Raw genomic sequence first — 20,995 nt, forward strand, 5'->3', positions numbered from 1 at the left:
TTGCACATCTTGAAAGCCAAATAGCTCTACGTTCTATGAGAAGTCGAAGGAGAAAGTGTGGCACTCAGCCATATGTCTTTCCAATCTGGACTTCAATTCCCATGTAACATTTCCCTCCAACTAGCAGGCTTGTGCTTTAAGAACAGAAAACTGGAAGACTCCTACACTATCCCCCAATCCCCATGGAAATCTAGACCTCTTAAAAAGCCTTTTAAGCCGGAATTCATTGCTCAGCACCTGCTTCACCTCGGAATTCCAATCCGCGAATTAGAAGGTAGAGGGGAGGTGGCCATTGCTGCTTACCTACCTGGGTACATCCACAACTCTGCCTCTTTGAGGCTTGTGCCTGTGGTAAAGACTGTCTGTAGTTAACTTAGTCTAGGGGGTGAGTGGGGGATTTTGGAAGGGATATTGCTGATCTCCCCTTTCGAATTCAAATTGTTTGCAAAGGCTGTGACTTCGAATAGAAAATCATATTTCTAAGATGAAAGCCTCATCTTGAAATATCCCAGCAGTATGTAGGTGGGTGTAAGCATCTGATCTTAGTAAATTGAAGAATGATGGATCATGTTAGGCCCCACTCAAATCCCCCTGGCCCACTAAAGGCTTAGCGATAAAGCCCCTGAAAGTTTAGCGAGCACATCTCCTACTCCTACCCCTGTGCTAAAACTGACGGTCCCTCATTCATGCATACTAAAAACCGCAGGTGGATGATTTACCATCTTTTAATAGAAACGCTAAGCAGTCAAACTTATTATGGAAGTCTGGAATATATATGCGAATCGTGAGATTCGACCCTGGCTTTCCTTAGCCTTTATTGCTACGCCGTTAAGGATGGAACACAGCCCCACCACCATTTCAACCCAAACCCAACCTCACATCTAACTTTACTCCTAAAAAACATTACCCTTCCACAAAAACAAAAATGTCTCCGCCAACTGACATTTCAATAAAGGCACATATTATCATATGGACCTTGTCCATAACCACCGTCGGCACCGCCGTCCTGCTAATCATCCTATCCAACCCCAAAAATGGCACGTTACCCTACCTCACGCCCCTCGCCTTATCCCTCCAAAGTTATTACAGAGAAGCGACAATCCTCGGCCCTCTCCGCTACTTCGATTCCTTTTACCCAGTAATCAATCCGCATACAGCGCCGTTGTATTTGTTGCCCTTCTTTGCGGCCCGGAGGGTTGAAAAGGGTTGGCTCGGGTCATGGGTGGTTATGGGGTGGAATGTGGTATCTAGATTGCTGGACTGGGTAACGGATCTGATTTTGTTGTGTGGTTTGGATGAGCGGTGGAGGGCTGCTTGGTGGTTCGGGAGGCCTACCGGGAGGGGTGCTTGGGCGGTTGTTGGGGGGTGGGTGGTTGTGGTGGCCTTTTGTGGGGCCGAGTATATGGGGTGGAGGTGTCTGGAACCTGAATGGTGGGAGAAAGTGACGAAGAAGGATCAGGGTGATATTGAGGCGGCTGAGAGGGGTGAGAAAGAGAAAGAGAAAGGGGTCGAGGCTAGAAAAGGGGTGAGAAGAAGGTACATTTTCAGGAGCTATAAAATAACGATATATTATAAATGGTATTTCATCTCCTATTCACCTGCTATCACTTCATGATTGTTTCACACGCATTATAAAATCTATTCAAGGTAAAGACTGTGTAATTACTTATTCTCTAAACTCCAGACGCCAAATGCCGGACTGCAGAAGTGAGAAGTTACCCCTCACATCTCTCCCTCATACCCTCACCCGTCCGGCCAACCCCATCCGTACAAAGTCCCCCCTATACTGCTCCATCGACATGAGCACCAACTTGCACTCCGACGCCCGCTCAGGAAACTGTACCCACTTGGAATCAATATCCATGAAGGAAGCGAGATAACGAAGTGGGCGGATGACAATCGATTTGCCGGCATGGCGCTGGAGGTTATTCCATACCGCGTAATTCCTGTCATCGAGGACAAGGAGAATGCTGGGTGTGTTGGGGGCGAGAGATTCCGAGTAAAAGAAGCGGGCGATGTTGTTAGGGATCGATGCGATCAACGCACGGTTGTTGGTGGTGGATGACATAATTGTATACGTGTTTGAAGCTTGCGGAAACTGTTGTCTGGGTATATTTTTTTGGTGTTGTTATTGATGTTGTAGTTGGTTTTGGGATATATATCAGGGCATACTCCTTCGATCTCATTCAGCATATTATAGCTTGATTTCCGAAGTTGTTTTGAGCTGCTGGTTTATTTTCGTAAACCTGCTCAGGTAATTTGAAAGCTTTTTCATTTTTGTTTTCCACGCATCTTGCATTGTGTTACTATTCCAATTATCCTAAATTCTGTATTTCTGTAGCAGATCTCTTTCATTGATCTGGTCTGTTTTTGTTTCTCTTTTTATGTATAAAGGGCGTCCTTGTCCGATCTAATGAGACTCCCCTTGACACAAAGAGACTTATGCAACAATGCCATTGTCTAGGAGTTCGATATCTGGTCACCAATCCCTTTATAAAAAATAGAAGTATTCCCTCGAAAATCACATGCTTGCCATGAAGGAGCAGATTCTTATTTAAAGAGCACCAATACTACAGTAAGTACGACGTACCCTACTACATAGAGCTAAGCGTTGGTCCTTAACAGTCCTGGTCTAAAGTCTATAAATTCTCTCCCTCTATTTTTTTGATTTCCTAATACGCATCAAACAAATCATCCATAACCTCTTCATCATCCAATATCTCTTCATCCAACATGTCTTCTTCATCAAAGAAAACCGAATCAAACGCCAGGTCCAGCTACCTACGCGTACTAGATGAAGACCAGTGGAAGGACGTACCATCCTTGGAACTGACAGATCCTAGAGAAGAAGCTAGAAGAGAAGCTAGAGAGGAAGCTGTACTCCAATCGCGAATGTTTATCAAGCCTTGAATTAAGCCAAAACTGTATTCGAACTCATTGCGTTCAAAGCTTTATCTGAACCCACCCAACTGGAAAGTCTACATCAAGGCAATGAAGGTTTGCACTTATGAAGCACTTTACGTAAACCCATCAGGTTCTCAGATTTATCTGTGCCTAGAGGACCAGACCATCAGCTACAGAAGAGTGAAGAGCTACACGTATCCAGAAGTCCAGTACGCCAGCCCAGAGGAGCCACACTCCATAATTGAAGAGACTGTGACGGAGACTCCAGATCTTTCAGCCCTCAATCTGGGACATCAAAGCGCTGCCTCAAGCATCTACGAACTCGACGCTACACCTTGCCAATTCGAGAAGCAACAGGTTGGGAAGAGATCTCAAAAGCCCGAAGAGGGAGCTGTCCCTCAACAAGAGATTCTTCGCCTTCCCGAAGAGATACCCGAGTTTGTTAGACACCGCCTTGAGAATAATATTGAGGCACAGCTTGTGGATGGACTTGGAGAACAATGGCCTCGTCCCGAAGAAGTTTCCAGCTTGATCAGTTTTGTACTTGGAACAGGTGCTGAGACACATCGTAATCTTGGACAAGGAGCATCACAATGGCTCTATCCATACGAGCTGGCCGAACTAATCCAATATTTCCTTCATAAAGGTGCTGATAATAAGCTCAAACTTCTTCCCAGAACAATGCCCCTCTTTATCAAACTCGTCCTTGAGGAAGGTGCTAAGGGAAGGCTCACCTGTGAAGAATCACGACACCGGATTCGTTTCGGAGATATGCCCGACTTTATCAAAATTGTCCTTGGGGATATGCCACTGAATCATGACTCAATCATGGACAAGGAACTAAAGGAAGTCCTGATTCTGGTGCTTGATGGGCGTCAGGAAGGCAACAGTATCGGAACAGCGATCTGAAGCCTGGTTGGACTCTAACTTGCACAACTTCCAAGTTAATCAAAACTGATTAAAAATAACATCTGCAAGATAATAAGTGAAAGTTCTGTGACATAATAATGTCGTTGCCGTCTGTGAACGCTACATGTCTTCCCAATCCGTCTTCTATAACTAAAGTAACAGTATTTCGATAGTCATGTTTGCCGGTTGTAAAATGGGGCTTAAAGACGACTAATACATCAGACTTTGTATGGTCGGCTATTTCTCTAAACCTAAGCCTCAAATACAAGCCTCATACTCCTTCGTAGCAAAGTATTCTTACCGACCACGGCTAAGATTGTCGACATTCCCTCCATATCCAGCCAATAGTTGAACTACCTTCTTGTAACCAGTCTTTAGAGTGGTAGAAAAGATTTTTAGACCCTTTCGATTATCAAGGGCGTGGTTATAAGGAAATCCTACCCGACCAAGAGTAGGATTATCGATCCTCATTCCATATTCGGCCAAAATTTTCACTGCCTTCTTGTTTCCCGACCCGAACCCAACTGCGTCCCCAAACAATGGATTGGCACCATGTTCTAATAGTAGTCTCATGATATTATCATATTCCTTTGCTGCAGCAACCCCGAAAGGGTCCCAGGGTCGTCTTCTAGCGCTCCCCTCATTGGGTTTTGCGCCATTCTCGAGGGCGAGTTTAACAGTCGCTTCAGCTCCTTTTTTTACTGCATCCCAGAGGACATTGGTTTTTATCTGGTTCCAGTAGTTGCAGTGCCCAATAAGAATTCGAGCTACCTCTAAGTGACCCCAAGACGCTGCTATTTCAATCGCACTGCGATGGTTGCCCATATCAGTGTGGAAATTATACTTCGGTTCGAAAATCAAGTTGACGAAGTCTTCCCGGCCAAGGGTGGCTACTACACACAACACCGTTCCGCTCAATCCGTTCTTATCGGCTTGATTGACTTTCACTCCGTGGTCTAACATAAATTTCGTCAAATCGTAGTGGCCGTGAAGTATTGCGCATTTCAAAGGGTTTCCAAAGTAGATATTGTCCGAAGCGTCGATCTCCCCCTCTGTGATTAACCGTTCAAAGAAAGGCAAGTCTCCTAGGCATGCAGCTGAAGCGATAAGGTGGTTCGTAGTAGACTTGCGCCTCCTATCTGTTGCGCATGCAACTGCAGCAAAATCATCGGATGCAGGGTATACATGATCGAAAGTCTTTCGAACGCCCATGTTCGCAACAGCCACTTCAATCAGAAGGCGACAGTAAACGCTTTCGCTTCTCTTGAACATTTCAGAGCTCTCAGTTACGAGGAGACGCGCAGTTTGACGAATTACCCCAGGAAAAGTCTCGCCGCCACAATCGCTGACCTGCGCTTTCCTGTAAATGTGCTCGGCAAGAAGCCATGACTTGGTAGAGATGAACTGCCTGGATGGATCATATGATGCAAGGACCCTTGCGTTGCACATAGCAAGTGGGATCTCGATGTCGAATGCTTCTGTTCTAATTAGCACTGTTCGATACCAACTTTGCTGGCCGGGCTTTATACATACTACAGACCAGTCTCAATCTTATCATAGCCTTTAACAAGCCAACGGTGAGAACTGCTTGTTCTAGAATATTTTTCAGAAGCTCGACTGGTAGCTCTAGGAGAAGCATGTTGGATGTGATTTTAAAGAGTGGCCTCTATAGTTATTGGTCACAATGCGGAAATGTGTTGAAATGTGGTGAGGTGGAAAAGCGTTCTCGGTCATAATAATAGATCACACTTCGAGTAAGCGTCTGCCTAGATAAATATAGGAGCGCCTTGCCGTTCCGGGCACGTTATTGCAGGGTGTGAAGAAGCCTGAAATTAAATGCTCCATGCTGAACTCGCTAAATCCCGCCCCGCCCCCTTTTTGGCTGCCTGCGCTAAAGTTACAACCACCATTTTACCCCGCTCTTTATTGACAGCGGGGTTAATCTAGGTGTTCGCAACAACACCATCTAGGAATCTTCATGTACCGTACGCGCCTTTTGACATATGACCGCCAAGATGGCTCTGGCTCGAACTGGAGAGGCTGAGCAAGTTCAAGACAAGCAGCCGTTCGAATACAGCCCAGTTGGCATACATGATATACGCTTGCTTGAACTTCTTCCCTCCCTAGACTTCGATTCTAAGATCTATTGCAAAATTTCTCACTCATCGCTGGAAAATCACCCTCCATACGAAGCGTTATCATACGTCTGGGGCGATTCGAATTATACCACGAACGTCCAAGCAGGTGGAAGACCACATCAGGTGACGACAAATTTGGAGCTGGCTTTGAGGTACTTGCGACTTTACGAGAACTCAAGGCTCTTATGGGTAGATGCCATCTGTATTAATCAGCATGACATTCTTGAGAAAAACGATCAAGTGGCCCAGATGCGTCGGATTTATCTTAGTGCTGAGAAAGTGGTCGTTTGGTTAGGTGAAGAAAAGAATGCTGGCATGGCGCTGAAATTCTGCAGCCTGATCCAGAATGGGAGTTCTGTCATGAGGTTCCAAAAAGAGGTTGAAAGCAATGGACTGACTATCGAGGAGGTGTGGTCAAGTTGCACTTCGCTCTTTGGCCGTTCTTGGTGGACCAGAACTTGGGTCCTCCAGGAAGTGATCCATACTCGGCCAGCGACGGTCTACATTGGGAATATTCAACTCGACCTCGATGATCTGTGTGCAAAATACAGCGATTATCAAAATCACAAGCATATGCATAGCTCGACAGAAAGAGACAACAAAGTAAAGTTTGATATCTATTCGGGTATCCTTCGGATTGAAGCCATGATCGACACTGTTGGGATCATCGGATGGCGAAGAGAGCAGCTGATGACTTCCGAAGAACACAATGATCCCATCATCGGTATGATGTCTGCACTGCACATGTCCCGATTTCAGCAATGCCAGGATCCGAGAGACAAAATTTATGGTCTTTGCGGGCTCATTAGTGACGTGAATCTGACGATTGATTACAGTCTTTCAAAGTCTGAACTGTATAGTGCAACGATGAAGGAAATGCTCTTCAGATACCCAGAGTCCTTACTCTTAGTGGAATCTCCTGAACGTGAAATTGGCTCGGAAAAGCTTCCCTCGTGGGTTGCTGATTGGTCCACTTCACGAAGTTTGGTCCCAGCGATCATGTCCTTTTGGGCTAATGACGCATTTTGTTGCAGCGGTGGCTCTGAACGAGATATAAATAATTATTCTTTGAAGCCTAGGTTTCAGATTGCGAACAGCACTCTCGTCATGCGAGCGATTCAGGTTGGAACTATCACCAGGACAAGTTTTGTTAAAATCAATTTTGGTATTGGGGAAGAATACCAGGATACAATGAAAGTGTTTGCATATGATAAAAATCAAGGCGACACACAGAGTATATCTGATCAGAACCCATTGCATAAGCCCGTGTCATCAACTATGACAATGAGCAATTCAAGCTGGGGACCGCACTGGGCTGATAAGGGGGACATCATCGTCGTATCAAATTTATGCTGGGCGCCTCTTGTTTTAAGAAGAGGAAATGACTCTTATCTGTTCGTCGGCGGCTGTTGGCTTGTTGACTCAGAGCTTCAAGGAAGTCAGTCGCGTGAGATGAGCGACGTAGAAGCTCTAGGCAAAGATCCTGGATTCTCTCCCATCATGCATGGCAGTGCTTGGGACGAAGATAGATTGCAAGAGTTTCACATCAGATGACATCTTCAAAAATTCTCTAGGGAGCTCTTGAGGGTATAGACATTGGGGTTTCAAAAGCGATTCAGCTGTGTGTGGAATTTCTGAACTATCCCAGGCAGTATGAGCATGCACTTGCAGCTTCGAGCACTTTCAAGTATCTCAACGGCTTATAACAACGCGGTAAGAAGTAATTCAAAAGAAATTCAAAAGAACAGAATAAACAGTCACTGACATTTCATGACAGGAAAACCCCTTTCGCGGAACCAACATCACCTTGATTCTGATTTAACCAGGCTTTGGCCCAATACTCATAGACCCGCCCCTTATTATCCCACAAACAGGCAAGTAGGAAGGGCTACAATATCGAGTTAGTACTGGATCAAAAAAAAATCCTGTGAACCTCTCAAGTACGATATCGAGTGAATTTCGAAGCAAAAAAATGGTTATCGCCGCCGCCTTCACCTCGCTTAAGTGTATTATTTACTTCAACCGACATCTCGACATGCTCGGCTTCTTTATTTTCTCTCCACATTCAATGTTTACCACAATTCTATACTTGTACCAAGTCGATCTCCTCCCGTGCTGCAACGATGGCAAAGAATAGAAAGATACCAGGTAAACCTAAGAAGCCTGCCCCTCCACCAAAAATTCCGATTTGGACGTCCTTCAGCAAAAGGCAGATACTGAGGGTGAAGATATTGACTCGGACGCGGGAAGCTTCCTTGACGACGATACAGAAGATTTTCTCCTTGGGAACTGGACTGGAAATACCACCAAATCGAAAGCAAAATCCCCAAAGAAGAGACCCACGCCTTCATCGATCCGCTCGTTGGCACCTTTGCCCGTTGAAGCTGCGAAGACTGCCTCCAAAGATGTCGACTGCACCACTTCAACGATTAAGGCTGGCACAATCACCTTTAATCCACTACAACCTTGCTTTCAACCCGGTATGATTTACACAGTCGATAAGGGAACTGAGCTGGATTCTGATCACTATACTGGTGGAACAACCCGGGTGTCATCAGTCGAGGATCAGCTTGTGATCGAGACTTCACATTTGACTCTTGAGGCTGCTATTTACAGCGAGACATTCAATTCAATTGAAGTTCAGCTCTGTTCGAACACTTCGGAGTCGCCCCTCCAAAGTCTTAGTGGGAAGCAAATGCCTACTCTTGAAGAAACCGCGCCGGAGGATACACCTATCGAGACAAATACTAGTACTGTCACCATCTCCAGACTCCAGGTGCCATCATCTTTAACCCGATTATCAAAGCCTCGATCCGAAGTTGAAAAGTTACAGGATGAAAATGCTACACTTAGGCGGGATGTAGCTAAGAAGGAACTTGACTTAAATTCTTCAAAGGCACAAGTAACTCAAGCTACGTTGGCCGCCAAGAAGCAAGAGGAAGATGCGTTAAGCTCCGAAACGAACTCATCGAGCAATGCAACATCCGGGATGGAAAGCAGGAGAAAGAAATCAGAAGACTCCAATTGGCGCTCAAAGGAACCCAGAGTGAACGGCAGAAGGCGATGATGGATTTACGGCTAGAGAGGATCGTAATGGGTAGGCTGAGACAAGAAATGAAGGGCCTCGGCGAAACACTTCGTGTTGAGTGTGCCAAGTCTGGCATCCTGCAATTGCAGGTGGATCAGCTGAAGGAAAGTCATAAGTACAAAATAAACCGCGAGCTCTGGAATGGCCGTCTCAGCGCAGCTGAGCAAAGGTTTGGGATACTCGAAACAAAATTGGCTACTGAAGAGGCCGAGAGAAGAAGACTGCTCCATCAGTGCTCGGAGTCTGATTCTCAGCTCTCTGGGCTTGGGATTCAACTCAGTGCCTCCCGAGCTACCATAGCTACGAGGAGTGATGACGTCTACCGAGATTTGAAACGAAGATATGACACTTTGGTGAGCATTGCTAATACCATAAATCTTGAAATGAACTAACATATTCAGGTGCTTGAGTCTCAAGCAGCGGATCGACGACTTCTCACGGCCGCCAACGATCTGCGTATCTGTCGACAAGAGCGAGACTCAACCAAGGAACAGATACTAGCAGCGAGGAAAGCTTGGGCGGATGCCGTTATTAATGTATCCACTCGAGACCAAAGTATCGCCCATCTGCAGTCAAAGGTCTCACTACTGGAGAGTGACCGAAACCTGAAGGCACAATTCATCAAAAGAGCCGTTGATGTACGACTGAGGTTCCTTGAGCAAACTAGAGAGATGATCCACAAGCTTCCGCGGGGAGATGTTGATCTAGGAATCATAGAAAACGGAAATAATGTAGCCCATCGAGCATACGGAGCACTTGATGCTGCTATGTTCAATTCGAATCTCATTCCAGAGGAATACAAGGCTACCGGTGAGATAATATTTGAAAATCTCTACACGGTCAAGCCAAGTCAATACGGCCGTTGGTATCCAAAAGCCGAGAGACTGATGGACTGCAGAGCCTCTGTTATTGCGTTGAAGTCAGTCAGCAGAAGCAGCGTAACGGAGGATCTGAGGGAGGAACACTTACGAATTGACACCGAGATTTGTGGCCATCAAACCAAGCCAGAAAAAGATTTTGAATCAAGTCTAGAAGTCGAGGAGCTAATTGCTCAGTTGGAGAGCCTGACGGATGAGATTATCCAGCTGGACAGGTTTAGACACGGCGGTCGACGACGTAGGAGCCCTCGTGCAGTAAGTTTTAACTCCCTTTTCTAATAAACAGAGCTAATGCGTGCCACTAGGACGATGCTCCATTTGATATTAGTGATTGGGATTGGAATACTACGGTCCCGATGACATCAATCCTTGGGGTTACGAATGAGGAGGATTGGCCAGCTCTTTGAAAGTATGATAGCACGGTAGTACAATTGTGGTATAACTGAATCAGCTCCAGCCATGCCGATGGCTATGCTTCTGCAGAATGCTCCTGGCGCTTTGTTGGCATCAAAGAATTTGCTGTGGGCGGAACAGTCTTAATTTGTGCTACATTAATAGCTAGAAAGAAATCAGCTAGCAATGCTCTTGTAAGATAAAGAACTGAACACTTCAAAATTACTCCCGCTCCTCTTGGCCGCGATCCATAAATGCTTAAGAGAAATGTAGGGGCTTACAGCTGAACCAGTCAGTGTAGCTAAAAGTTCAGCCAGTGTAGAAAGTCTCCACTTTCGCTAAAGCTGCAGACATTTATTCGGATATCGATTTCTACACTGGCCAAACTTTTAGCTACACTGGTTCAGCTGGAACCCGGAAATGTAGAGAGATACTTGGAATGTGATTAGCTATGGTTGCAATATGGAGCGACTAGGCCAAGGATTTGCAGAAAGCAGGGCAACTATTCACCATTCAAGAAGCTGGCAACCTTGAAATTGAAGAAAGTTAAAGTATAAGAGCAGGCTAATAAGATTATTTCCATTTATTTTATGTTTATATTAACTTCCTGGACGTGAGTAAGGAGGCTATAAAGTTCTCACAAATAATGATATTCACCTTCGAAACGACTCCAAATCCTCCAGTTATAATATCCTCTACGAATCAAAAATGATATTTGACAGGACCGGGAAAGTGAAAGATATCAGAACAGGGTATACTTAAAGCGCCACCAACCTCGGCGTATCCCGTGAAACATTACTCTCCACTCTCTACTTTCCCATCATCCCAGCCTCAGCTCATCTCCCCATACCACAATCTCCCACTTCGGTGCCTGCCAACCGAATTCCCTCTCAACTTCCTCAACAGCTCCCCCAATCATCCAAGCAAGACCACTTTCCGCGCCCTCATTGCCACGCCCCTTAACTTGCACATTGGCATCAACATCAACATCCATCCCCTCATCCTCCTCTTCCTGCCTCTTCCCAACAACAATAAACACCTCCTCCACCCCCCCCAAACTTCTCCCTCACATACCCCCAAAACCGCCTCGCACACCCCTCGCTAACGCACAACTCCGCACAAACCCCCAACCTCCTCACCCGCCCCAACTCCGCCCTCTCAATCAACGTAACCGCCTCGACGAAATGCCGAAAACTGCCCATATACCCTTCCTTGAAACCGAAATACAAGACGTCGATACGGGAATTAAAGAAGATCTTCGGCTGCATGTGCATGAGCGCCAAGGAGAGCGGATAGTGCGTGAGGGAGAGAGCACGGGCTTCGGTGCTGGTGTGTAGGGCTGCCGGGATGGGTGCCGGGGATGTGCTGCCCTGGCGCGGACCGGGGACGGCGGGGTCCGCGGTGTAGTGGAGGGAGACTAGGCGTGGGTGCTCGAGATTTAGGGCCCAGATTCTGAGGCGGAGTTCGGTGGGCAGGGTGGGGAAGGATGGGAAAGATGAGGGAGCATGGGGTGGTGTAGAGGAAGAAGACATCCTTGTTTATTAGTTGCAGGAGATATATCTGATAGATTGAATGATGCAGGACTGGTGTGAGATGACGCTGGTTTAATGGTTGATGGGACCCGACAGTTTGGGTTCGGTAGATCATGCTTGTTCTTATAGAAGAAAAGATCTCACCTATTTACAACCTTTCCATGGCCTTGGGATGGAGATATTGGGACGTCTGTATTAGTCCAGCTTTATCAATCAATACCCCTGAAAAGACAAGACATAAAGCCTCGTGGAGAAGCCGCGAAGTCCATTCTTTCTTCTCCATGAGATCTTGACCAGTCTACTATGAGGAATGTGGTGATATCTTAAACGATGTCTCGACGATTTTCGCAAACAAGTATACTTTGGGCGAAGAAATTCCCCATTCATGTCCTGGCTTTCCTTTTTACCGTCCCAAGCTGTCGGGACGCGTCAGTGCTAGTGGAATGACGAAGATTCCCGACTATTACTTAGACATAGATCGAGAAAGTAAAACCCAGGCGCGTAATTGGAAGGCATACGAATAGAACCATTCGATAGAACATTCGATGAATCTTCTGGCTGCACTATTCATTCGAACAACAGAAGCAAACTGCGAAAGAGGCTTTTGAAGATCTAGTGAGATGGATCGCCAGAACATACCTATTTAGGTAAGTGTAGTGATTACGAGTACCCAACATCCGGTCAGCGACTTCGGCATTCTGCATTAAGAAGTCAGATCCGAACGGATTCCGAGATCTGGCTGAGCCGCAGATCGCGGGGGGGGGGGGATCTTCAGGGAAGAGCACTCATCCTGAGCTGGAGTGAGATATTGAAAATAAAAACTCGAGATAAATGTTTTTGCGACATGTCCTCTTCACACCAGCGATAACGTCAAAACGGTAGGTAGCGTGATCTTTCATCACACAATGGCAACGAAATCAATCAGTGTGCCATTGTACGTTTTCGCAACACGGGGTACTCCTCCAACATACCCCGTTGTGAGATTCAAGTACTAGTACCACATACCCCATCATTAGGATCGATCTTGTATTCCCAAGTGATATCACCCATGGCGATTAATTGCCTACTAAGCCTGGTTCGAACGACATATCGATTCGCGTATTTGTGGTGTTGCTAGCGAGGCAGGAATAGCATGTTTTATCAGGAGCGTAATTGCCCGTGGGTTTTGCGCAACCGTCCGCATCCAGTAATCTGGACTCAAGTGATCAGCGCCAAAATCTTTTAAAGCATCCTAAAGGTGATACGTCCCAAGCCGTAAGCGATTCAATAAACTCGAGGAGCGCAGCGAAAGCAATCAGTGCAAATGGAAGAACAAGAATAAAAACTATAAGATTTTCTTAAAATAGCCATAAAAAAGAGAATTATACGTATAAAATCGGAGGCTTAGTCGAAAACTGAAGGTGATCCAAGTGTGTTGTTTATTGCCACTGCTAGACTAATGATTTGGAGGGGGGAAATAGAAGTTTGGGCGTTTTGTACGACGCAAATAACATAAAGTTTTATTGGAAAACGCTTACTATCGTGCGTTGGCACACTCTCATACCCTTTGTAGCTCTTCCCACTTGCATGAAAAAACACTTAGATGTCTCCAGATTCTCTGGGGAATATCAATGGATTTCTACTATAGCGAAGAGGAAACTTGCGACCGGGAGTAAGGGGGTGGAACTCTACGTATAGATAATCGAGCCTCCACGAGTGCACAACCCGTTTCCGGCATCGCCATATTATATGATGTAGTCTACCAGACTACTCAAAGTCTAGAGGAGCGGCGTCGAGGACTTCTAGCTTCGCATTTGTATAGGATAGCGAAATTGAACTAAGAAAGAGAAAGTGGGGGGAAATCAAAAGGACAAATATCGCTCGAAAGAAACATATCGAAATAACTTTTGTTTTGAAACGCTTGTTTCAAAAGATTTAGAAAGCACTGACATCGAATTCAAAACTAAGGAAGAAGAGGAAAGGTAAGGTAAAGAATGGGAAAGGGATTCTTCTTTATCTGTGATATAAGGGGAGAGAAGAGGAGAGGCAGTTGATCGTAGCCCGTGTGGTCCGTTCCGCACTATAAATAGTGTTTCGTTTCAGACTTTTTAGACACCAGTGATTCAACAGCCGTGAATCATGAAACGCTCTGCCAAGCCGCTTATTTTGTCGTCGGAACGGCCAATACTAATAATGCCACTGCTATGATTCTGGCGTAAGGTCGGGGCGTCCGGAGTTTGGATCGTAAATCGATGTAGGTTACGTGATTGCGTAGGTTGTGGTGCTGTATTAGTCTCCTGAGGCCGAGAAAAGAATGGAACGTGGAGATTGTAGGACCGACTTTGCGAATAGGTTCAATTGAGGCAAGTCATGAGAAGCCTAATTGACCGTATTCATGACTTGTGTCTCGTGCTGGGTCAAAATCGATAAGCCATCTTCTGGAATTTTCTTGGAGTCTTGACTTCAGGGGATTTCTTGCGCGCTGGATACTTCGTATCTAAACTGGTTCTGCGCTTCTCTACAGCTTACACAGCATTATGAAGTATGCTTGGAGTATCATGATTGGAGAATTTTTCAGCATTACGAAGTATACATTATACGTAGTAAATGGCTGCAGTATAGAGCGGGCTGTACAAGATTTTTCCTTGTTGCAGAAGAGATGAGGCCGGAGTAGAGCTCCATTTGCCCCCCCGGTACTGGTAGCAATACTCCGTACGAAGTATAACCGGAGCAATAGGTCGGCATCTAAGTACATAACAGAACAGATGGTATAGACAGGCCACAGTATTTTCATGAACACAAGTGTTTTCGCGTTCCCGAGTTGCTGTGTGAAATGGAGAAGGACAATAATGGACACACGGTCTTTTCGTGGTTTTCATCTCATAATCCTCATGACCCTTTGTGTTTCCGGAACCTGAACCGGGAGGTTTGCAGGCCCGGCACTCGGAAATCTCGGTCTTCTTGTTACCACCAGAACAGGATAGCTCGCAACTCCCTGGCCGGTTTGCATTTTCGAGGCCGTTGTTCAGGGTTAAGCCATGGAGCTAAATATAACGGCCTTATATTGCGCAAGGATATCCACTGATCGCCAGAGGCTGGATCCCTTCAGCATACGGAGACCAGGCACATTAAAAAACAACGCGCTCGAGTGGATGATGCTGGGAGATGCTTTAGGAGTAATCTTTTGACCCAGGACAGGCTGGCCGGGGATGTCGGGGGAGGCTGCGAGCCCCCAAATAATCCCAGGAACGCCGTAGGGAATTGGAAGTCAGACACGGGGACAGCCTGGATGCACCATCATAACAAAACGTACACAGACCACAAATAATAGAAAATCCCACCATGACCCCAAGTACCTATACTTCTTCCATTCCACCTGCTTTTCTTTCTCTTGTTTTCTTGCCTGCTTTCTCTTTAAACATTCCGAAGTTCACGCCGTGGGAACGAACCTTAAAATATCGCGACCTGGCTGTCAGCATAGCCTTTCTTTATTTATCCCCGGCGAATTGAGGTTCTCGGCACCAATCAAATCATCCGCTGTACATCGGCACGGCTACATACCTCCTTGCGGATTTTTGGTACCAAAAGGAATACCTGACACCACCTTGACCCGTTGGTTAGAGTTTCTGAATTTGTGATTGGTCTTTGGTGGTTGCTTTTAATCTTGGAAACCAGGAAATATCACATTTTTCCAGGGAACTTCTCAGACCCCGCCTCGAACCGGAGAGTTTCGACTTTGGTGTAAACGCGACATTGACGCGTTTGGGTCGAGGCTCGACAGAGAAACTCGTATCGCATCCTCTCGCAATCCAAGATTTCCGTGTCTTGATCATTGTTCAATTCGTTATCACTCTTCGTCGATATCGTTATCACTTCTTGAGATTGCACCTTCCTAGAAGTTGATCCTGGTGTTATATGAAGCTTTGGCGGGGGTTTTATATAAACAATTTGCGGCAACCCACTTCGCGTTCCGCCAAAAGGAACCCCGCAGACCTGAATGTACATCATTTGGAGAACTGGAAAATTCTGCAAAAACCCACTATCATTCCGAAATCAGTTATATCTACTCGTGACGACTTTCTTCGCCACGCGATTTCTACCGTCTTACTGCACGTATCCGAGAGAATCCATGTCTACGGAATCAAGCGACCGCGTCTCATAAGATCAAGCTGCCACCAACCCGACCGTCAGTGGCCGTGAACCCTACCACCGTACAGGTGCACCAGGAGAAACTCTCCCGCACTTCTTGGAGAGAAGCTGTGTGAGTGACTGGAACCGTGAGACGAACTTCCACAAAACACGGCATCATAACGGCACAATTGCAGACCGTGGAATTTGAACTACCTACCAGAACTTCGTCGTGGGAGTCGACATTTATCTCCATCCCTCCTCTTGGGGTTCCGGTGCAATTCCCAAGACATTGTTTGTGTTCCGCTTTCGTTTGAAGCTACACCGACGCTCTTTCCGAGAAACCCCATAACTTCTTATAAACACAGCGTGTCTCGTTATTGAGCTACACAAAGTACTCCTACAACTGAAACATTCAAATCCCTCCATTTGTTGCAAAGCGATGGTAGTCCAGCGTGCGTTGTCCCTGGGGCTCGGCGCATGGGCAGTGTGGAGTGGAATCGCAATGTTGACTTTCGACATAATCTTCGCCGTCTGCCTGAACCGGAATAACTCGCCCGTCAGAGTCAATGTTGTGGCTATCGTTTCGTCTGGGTTGAGTGGAATCACTGTGGCTTTGCTATTGATGCTGTTGGGGAGGCAAATTCAGTATCGCAGTGGGTCTCATATCCAGGACTTTGGCCATGGACGACTGCATACGTACCTATTAGCCGGATTGGCTGGAGGTTTCGGCGTTTTGTCTGCTGTTGCATCGTCAGTGGTACTGGTGATAATGAGGAGCAGAGTTGGTGATAGACCGCAGAGAATTATCAACGGCCCTTCACACGACCTGGTGACTGGTGTGTTTATAGTGTGGGCAGTATCCTTACTGTCCGAGGGTCTATTTGTGATCTGCATGGTCATATTCCAGAGGAGAGACTTCCAACAGCAGATCCAGAGATATCGTGCATCTATGTCACATACGTTTCCTCAAATGCAGGCGACACCCAGACCACAAGCACCAAGTATGGAAGGAAGTATTGATCATCGAAGAGAATTTTCGATGGAGTCAAGGCGTCCACGATCCGGTTCAGACGAGATGTCCTCGATGCGGTCTTCGATATCGCAGGTGGTGCGACCGATCACTTCCAAGACCAAGCTCATCCAAAAAAACCACAAGCCCTCACATCGCACAACGTCAATTGAGTCGAGCCAGCGAGACGCTTCTATGGACGATAGTTTCGATTCGTGGGATACTTCGTCGGTCGATGCTTCGGCGCGGCAAGCTGTAGAATTGGCGTCTCCATCAGCCCCGAGATTTCTCGAGACCATCCCAGCAAGTCCAACCACCAGCAGAAGTGCAAGTCCTGGGTTTCCGCTTGACCTAGAGCCACCGAAAACCCGAAGGAGAAGTCGTAGCTACAGTCCTAGTTACACAGAACGGAGAACGTCGAGTCCGATTGAAAGCCGGAGTGAAGCTCATATCCATCCTTTGTTCCGGACAGATTCGCCAGACCCACCTCCGACTACGACTCCAGGGACAATAGTCATTGCTGCCCCTAATGCTGGACAATTACTTTCAGACCGGATCAGTATCCGCTCCGTTCATCGAATGCGCAGCGGAAGTCTTCCTTCGAGTCCTTTGGTGCATAGTGATAGCTTAGATAGCATCCGAAATGCAATGGAACGTCAGGAGCTAGAAGGATTAGAGGAGAACAAGAGAGAGAGGTCACTCACTCCTCCAATTCCGGATTTCGTCTTGAATGGAGGCTCGAGAAATAGTCTCAGTGGGTACCATTCCCGGAAAAAGGCCCAAACGGGGTTGGGGATGGTTGGGGAAGGCCTCGAAGCATAGATGACTTTCATAATGGGAAAGAGATGGCTCGACGCCAGAACGAATTTCTTTGAGTTACCAGGCTAGATACCACTTGATATTAGCGCGGCGTTTGATTTAGAAGATATACCTTAGTGCTTAAAGACATGAAAGATACTCAAGTTCCAGTTGACTCGACGTGATGCTTGCTTTGCGCTTTGTGAAAAGAGAATGAATGAATGTTGTCTCCACATCAGATGAGATGGGGAGAAGCAGAAGATAAAAGGGGGTGGCTGCGTGATAGCAAACGGCATGCGAGAGGCACAAACCATTGATTGAAGTTCCTTGCTCTTCCAATCTACTGTTTGTTTGCATATAGGTTGTTGATACTGTAGTGACATGTACTGTAGTAGGACGGAAAAGGCGAGGCTGAGCCGGCTGAGCACCCCGCACTTTGGAGCGAAGGTGGCGCTCAGAATGTTTCCACTAAGCACCGAATCATCATCGGGTTGCATGGCGCTGTCGTGCTGACTTCACTGCGACCAAGATCGCCAGCACACCGCTGTCTTTATGGAAGATGAACGGCCCGCGAGACAAGGCGACGGTGAATAATACGGTGGTAGGAACTGAGGCTGACCATCTGTTGTTGACGCAGCTCTGGAAGCCTACCTTCCTTGTGGTAGTGTACGGTCTAGCGTGATGTCCGTGCACGAACGTAGGTAAGGTAATTCATTCCAGGTATTCAACCATGAACTCTTCCACCTTGCACCCTCCTCCTCTGCTACACAGATTCTCCACGCCGTCGACTTCGTCTTTCGATACTTCTTGCACCTCCAAACCGACTCGACGTCACAGTCTTTCCGCAGTTGAGCTGTCCAAACCGTCACCATGAAGTTGACCTTCAAGGTTAGTTGCCCCATTTTGCCTTCCCCCCCCCCCCCCCACCTGGAAGAATACTTTGCTAACGGTGCTTTGCGCATGTAGGATCTCAAGCAACAGAAGTTCATTATTGAAGCTGAGCCATCGGAGCTGGTATGTCGCTTCATGCGCGCAGATTTCATTCTATTTCCCTCGATTTTAGCCACCTCGTACAGCCTTTGCCCAACGGACCCCACTAATACGCTACATAATAGATCTCCAGCGTCAAGGAAAAGATCTCCCAGGAAAAGGGATGGGATGCTCCTCAGCAGAAACTGATTTACTCTGGTGAGTTTTGTTGCGCTTGAGCGGACCCCGAGGGGCAACCAAATGCTGACAGCCATTTAGGCAAGATCCTACAAGATGACAAGACTGTGGAGGACTACAAGATCGAAGAGAAAGGGTTCATCGTCTGTATGATCTCTAAGGTATGTTTGATAAAGTGCTGTTCTTAGACGACACTAATAAATTGTAATAGCCTAAGGCTGCTCCATCTGCGTCAACCCCCTCCAAGGCACCCTCCACCCCAGCACCCCCGATTGCATCAACACCTGCACCCCCAGCTGCTCCAGCTCCCGCCGCAAGTTTATCTACGAATGCTGTGCCCGCTACTCCTTCTCCCGCTGGCCCTACCCCGCCTGCTGATGCTATTGCGACTCCAGCCACTGGAGGTGGTCTAGCCATGGGTGCTGAACGAGCTGCACAAATTGCTGAGATGGAGAGTATGGGCTTCGAGAGATCGCAAATCGATTTGGCTATGCGAGCTGCCTTCTACAACTCCGAGCGTGCTATTGAATATCTCTTGACTGTAGGCAATAAGTGCCCCTCTTCAGAGTTCCAAAGTACTGACTTCAACCTCAGGGTATCCCCGAGAACCTCCAACAAGAACAACGAGCTGCTGCCCCGGCTGAAACAGCCTCTTCTCCTATCCCAGCTGCTGCGAATCCTGGAGCTGAAGGTGGCGATGAGCCAATAAACTTGTTCGAGGCCGCTGCTCAGGCGGGTGCGGGAGGACGTGGTGGTGCTGGTGCGGCTCGTGGTGGAGCGTCAGCAGCAGGAGCCGCTAGTCTTCTTGCCGGTGCTGGAGCTGGCGCTGGAGCAGCTGGAGGATTAGGGAATCTCGACTTCCTCCGAAACAACCCACAATTTCAGCAACTCAGACAAGTTGTCCAGCAACAGCCACAAATGCTCGAGCCCATCTTACAACAAGTCGGTGCTGGTAACCCGCAACTCGCCGCATTAATCGGTCAACATCCCGAACAATTCTTGCAACTCTTGAGCGAAGATGGCGAGAATGATGCTCCACTTCCACCAGGAGCCCAAGCCGTCCAGGTGACTGAGGAGGAGCGTGAGGCTATTGAGCGCGTAAGTTTATGATACCCAAGCTACAGTTTGAAGTCTAACACATAAGTCAGTTATGTCGTCTGGGTTTTCCTCGCGACTTAGCCATTCAAGCATACTTTGCCTGCGATAAGAACGAAGAGCTTGCTGCCAACTTCCTCTTCGACCAACCAGAAGATGACGAATGATTGTCATTCTGGGCGCTTTTCTTTCGTCTCATAATCATTTTCAGCGCAGAATACCTACCAATTTAAAACGAGAGGAGAGGCATTGTAGGAGCGCAAGAGAGCCATGAATTAACCATATCCCAAACAGCTCAAATCTTTGGATTTGCGAAGGCAATTCTCTAGATATTGCTAAAGTTGTGAACAGGTTGCTTCTCCTTGGGTGGATCATTCTTGTGCATTATTCCCATATCATGGAAAGGAAGGCGTGTTTTGTGGGTAACTTCTCACTCCATCTTAGGTATTGCATGGATGAGTATCATCCACTGCTGGATATATGGCATGCATATTCCCCTAAGTAACGAGAATACGATGATACAACAATGCAATGCTCTGCTTCCCCGTGATCTACTCGTGATGGATGATTCCGCATAACATTTGCCTTTCTCAAGCCTTGTCTGTATAATATGTACCGCATTAAATACCGCAACTTCAAAACGTGAATATGGCAGAGGAAATCTTTTGTTTCTGGATGAGAGACCAGAGTGGATTGGATCCGTGAGAAAGCTCACTTGAATTGCAGCAATCGACCGATCACTTAAGGGGTACTGCAACTTGATTTAAGACCCAGGATCTTTTGCAAACATCGAGACTTTGGGGTAGGAGGAAGGAAGTATAATATACCCTCGACCGCGTGGTTATATGGCTTCTGCAGTCTTGCGAACCTGTGAATCAGAAACTAATCTAGATTGTAGGTTATCTGCTGCACATGCATTGTCATAATGTGAGATACAGCATATTCAGCCATCTTGCTGGGTTTTAGAGCAGGTT

General features: G+C 46.9%; 3 protein-coding genes across 3 annotated transcripts; all 3 read left to right on the plus strand.

Annotated features, from left to right (window-relative positions):
* Window positions 1–5,828: 5,828 nt before the first annotated feature.
* Window positions 5,829–7,505, plus strand: het-6_24 (Heterokaryon incompatibility protein 6,OR allele; the record flags this gene model as incomplete). Its single annotated transcript, XM_031147496.1, has 1 exon — window positions 5,829–7,505. One exon carries the CDS (start codon window positions 5,829–5,831, stop codon window positions 7,503–7,505), a length of 1,677 nt encoding a protein of 558 aa, XP_031008870.1.
* Window positions 7,506–16,391: 8,886 nt separating this feature from the next.
* Window positions 16,392–17,783, plus strand: LHYA1_G002521 (uncharacterized protein; the record flags this gene model as incomplete). Its single annotated transcript, XM_031147497.1, is given in 2 exon segments — window positions 16,392–16,788; window positions 16,801–17,783. The coding sequence occupies 2 exon segments, from the start codon at window positions 16,392–16,394 to the stop codon at window positions 17,781–17,783; spliced, it is 1,380 nt and encodes a 459-aa protein (XP_031008869.1).
* Window positions 17,784–18,629: 846 nt separating this feature from the next.
* Window positions 18,630–20,188, plus strand: rhp23 (UV excision repair protein; the record flags this gene model as incomplete). The annotated part of the gene is made up of 7 exons (XM_031147498.1): window positions 18,630–18,647; window positions 18,726–18,773; window positions 18,875–18,947; window positions 19,008–19,087; window positions 19,138–19,467; window positions 19,521–20,024; window positions 20,075–20,188. The coding sequence occupies 7 exons, from the start codon at window positions 18,630–18,632 to the stop codon at window positions 20,186–20,188; spliced, it is 1,167 nt and encodes a 388-aa protein (XP_031008872.1).
* Between the last annotated feature and the right edge of the window lie 807 nt (window positions 20,189–20,995).

This window comes from Lachnellula hyalina (assembly GCF_007821495.1).
Source record: "Lachnellula hyalina strain CBS 185.66 chromosome Unknown contig00011, whole genome shotgun sequence".
In the NCBI taxonomy this organism is placed as follows: Eukaryota; Fungi; Ascomycota; class Leotiomycetes; order Helotiales; family Lachnaceae; genus Lachnellula; species Lachnellula hyalina.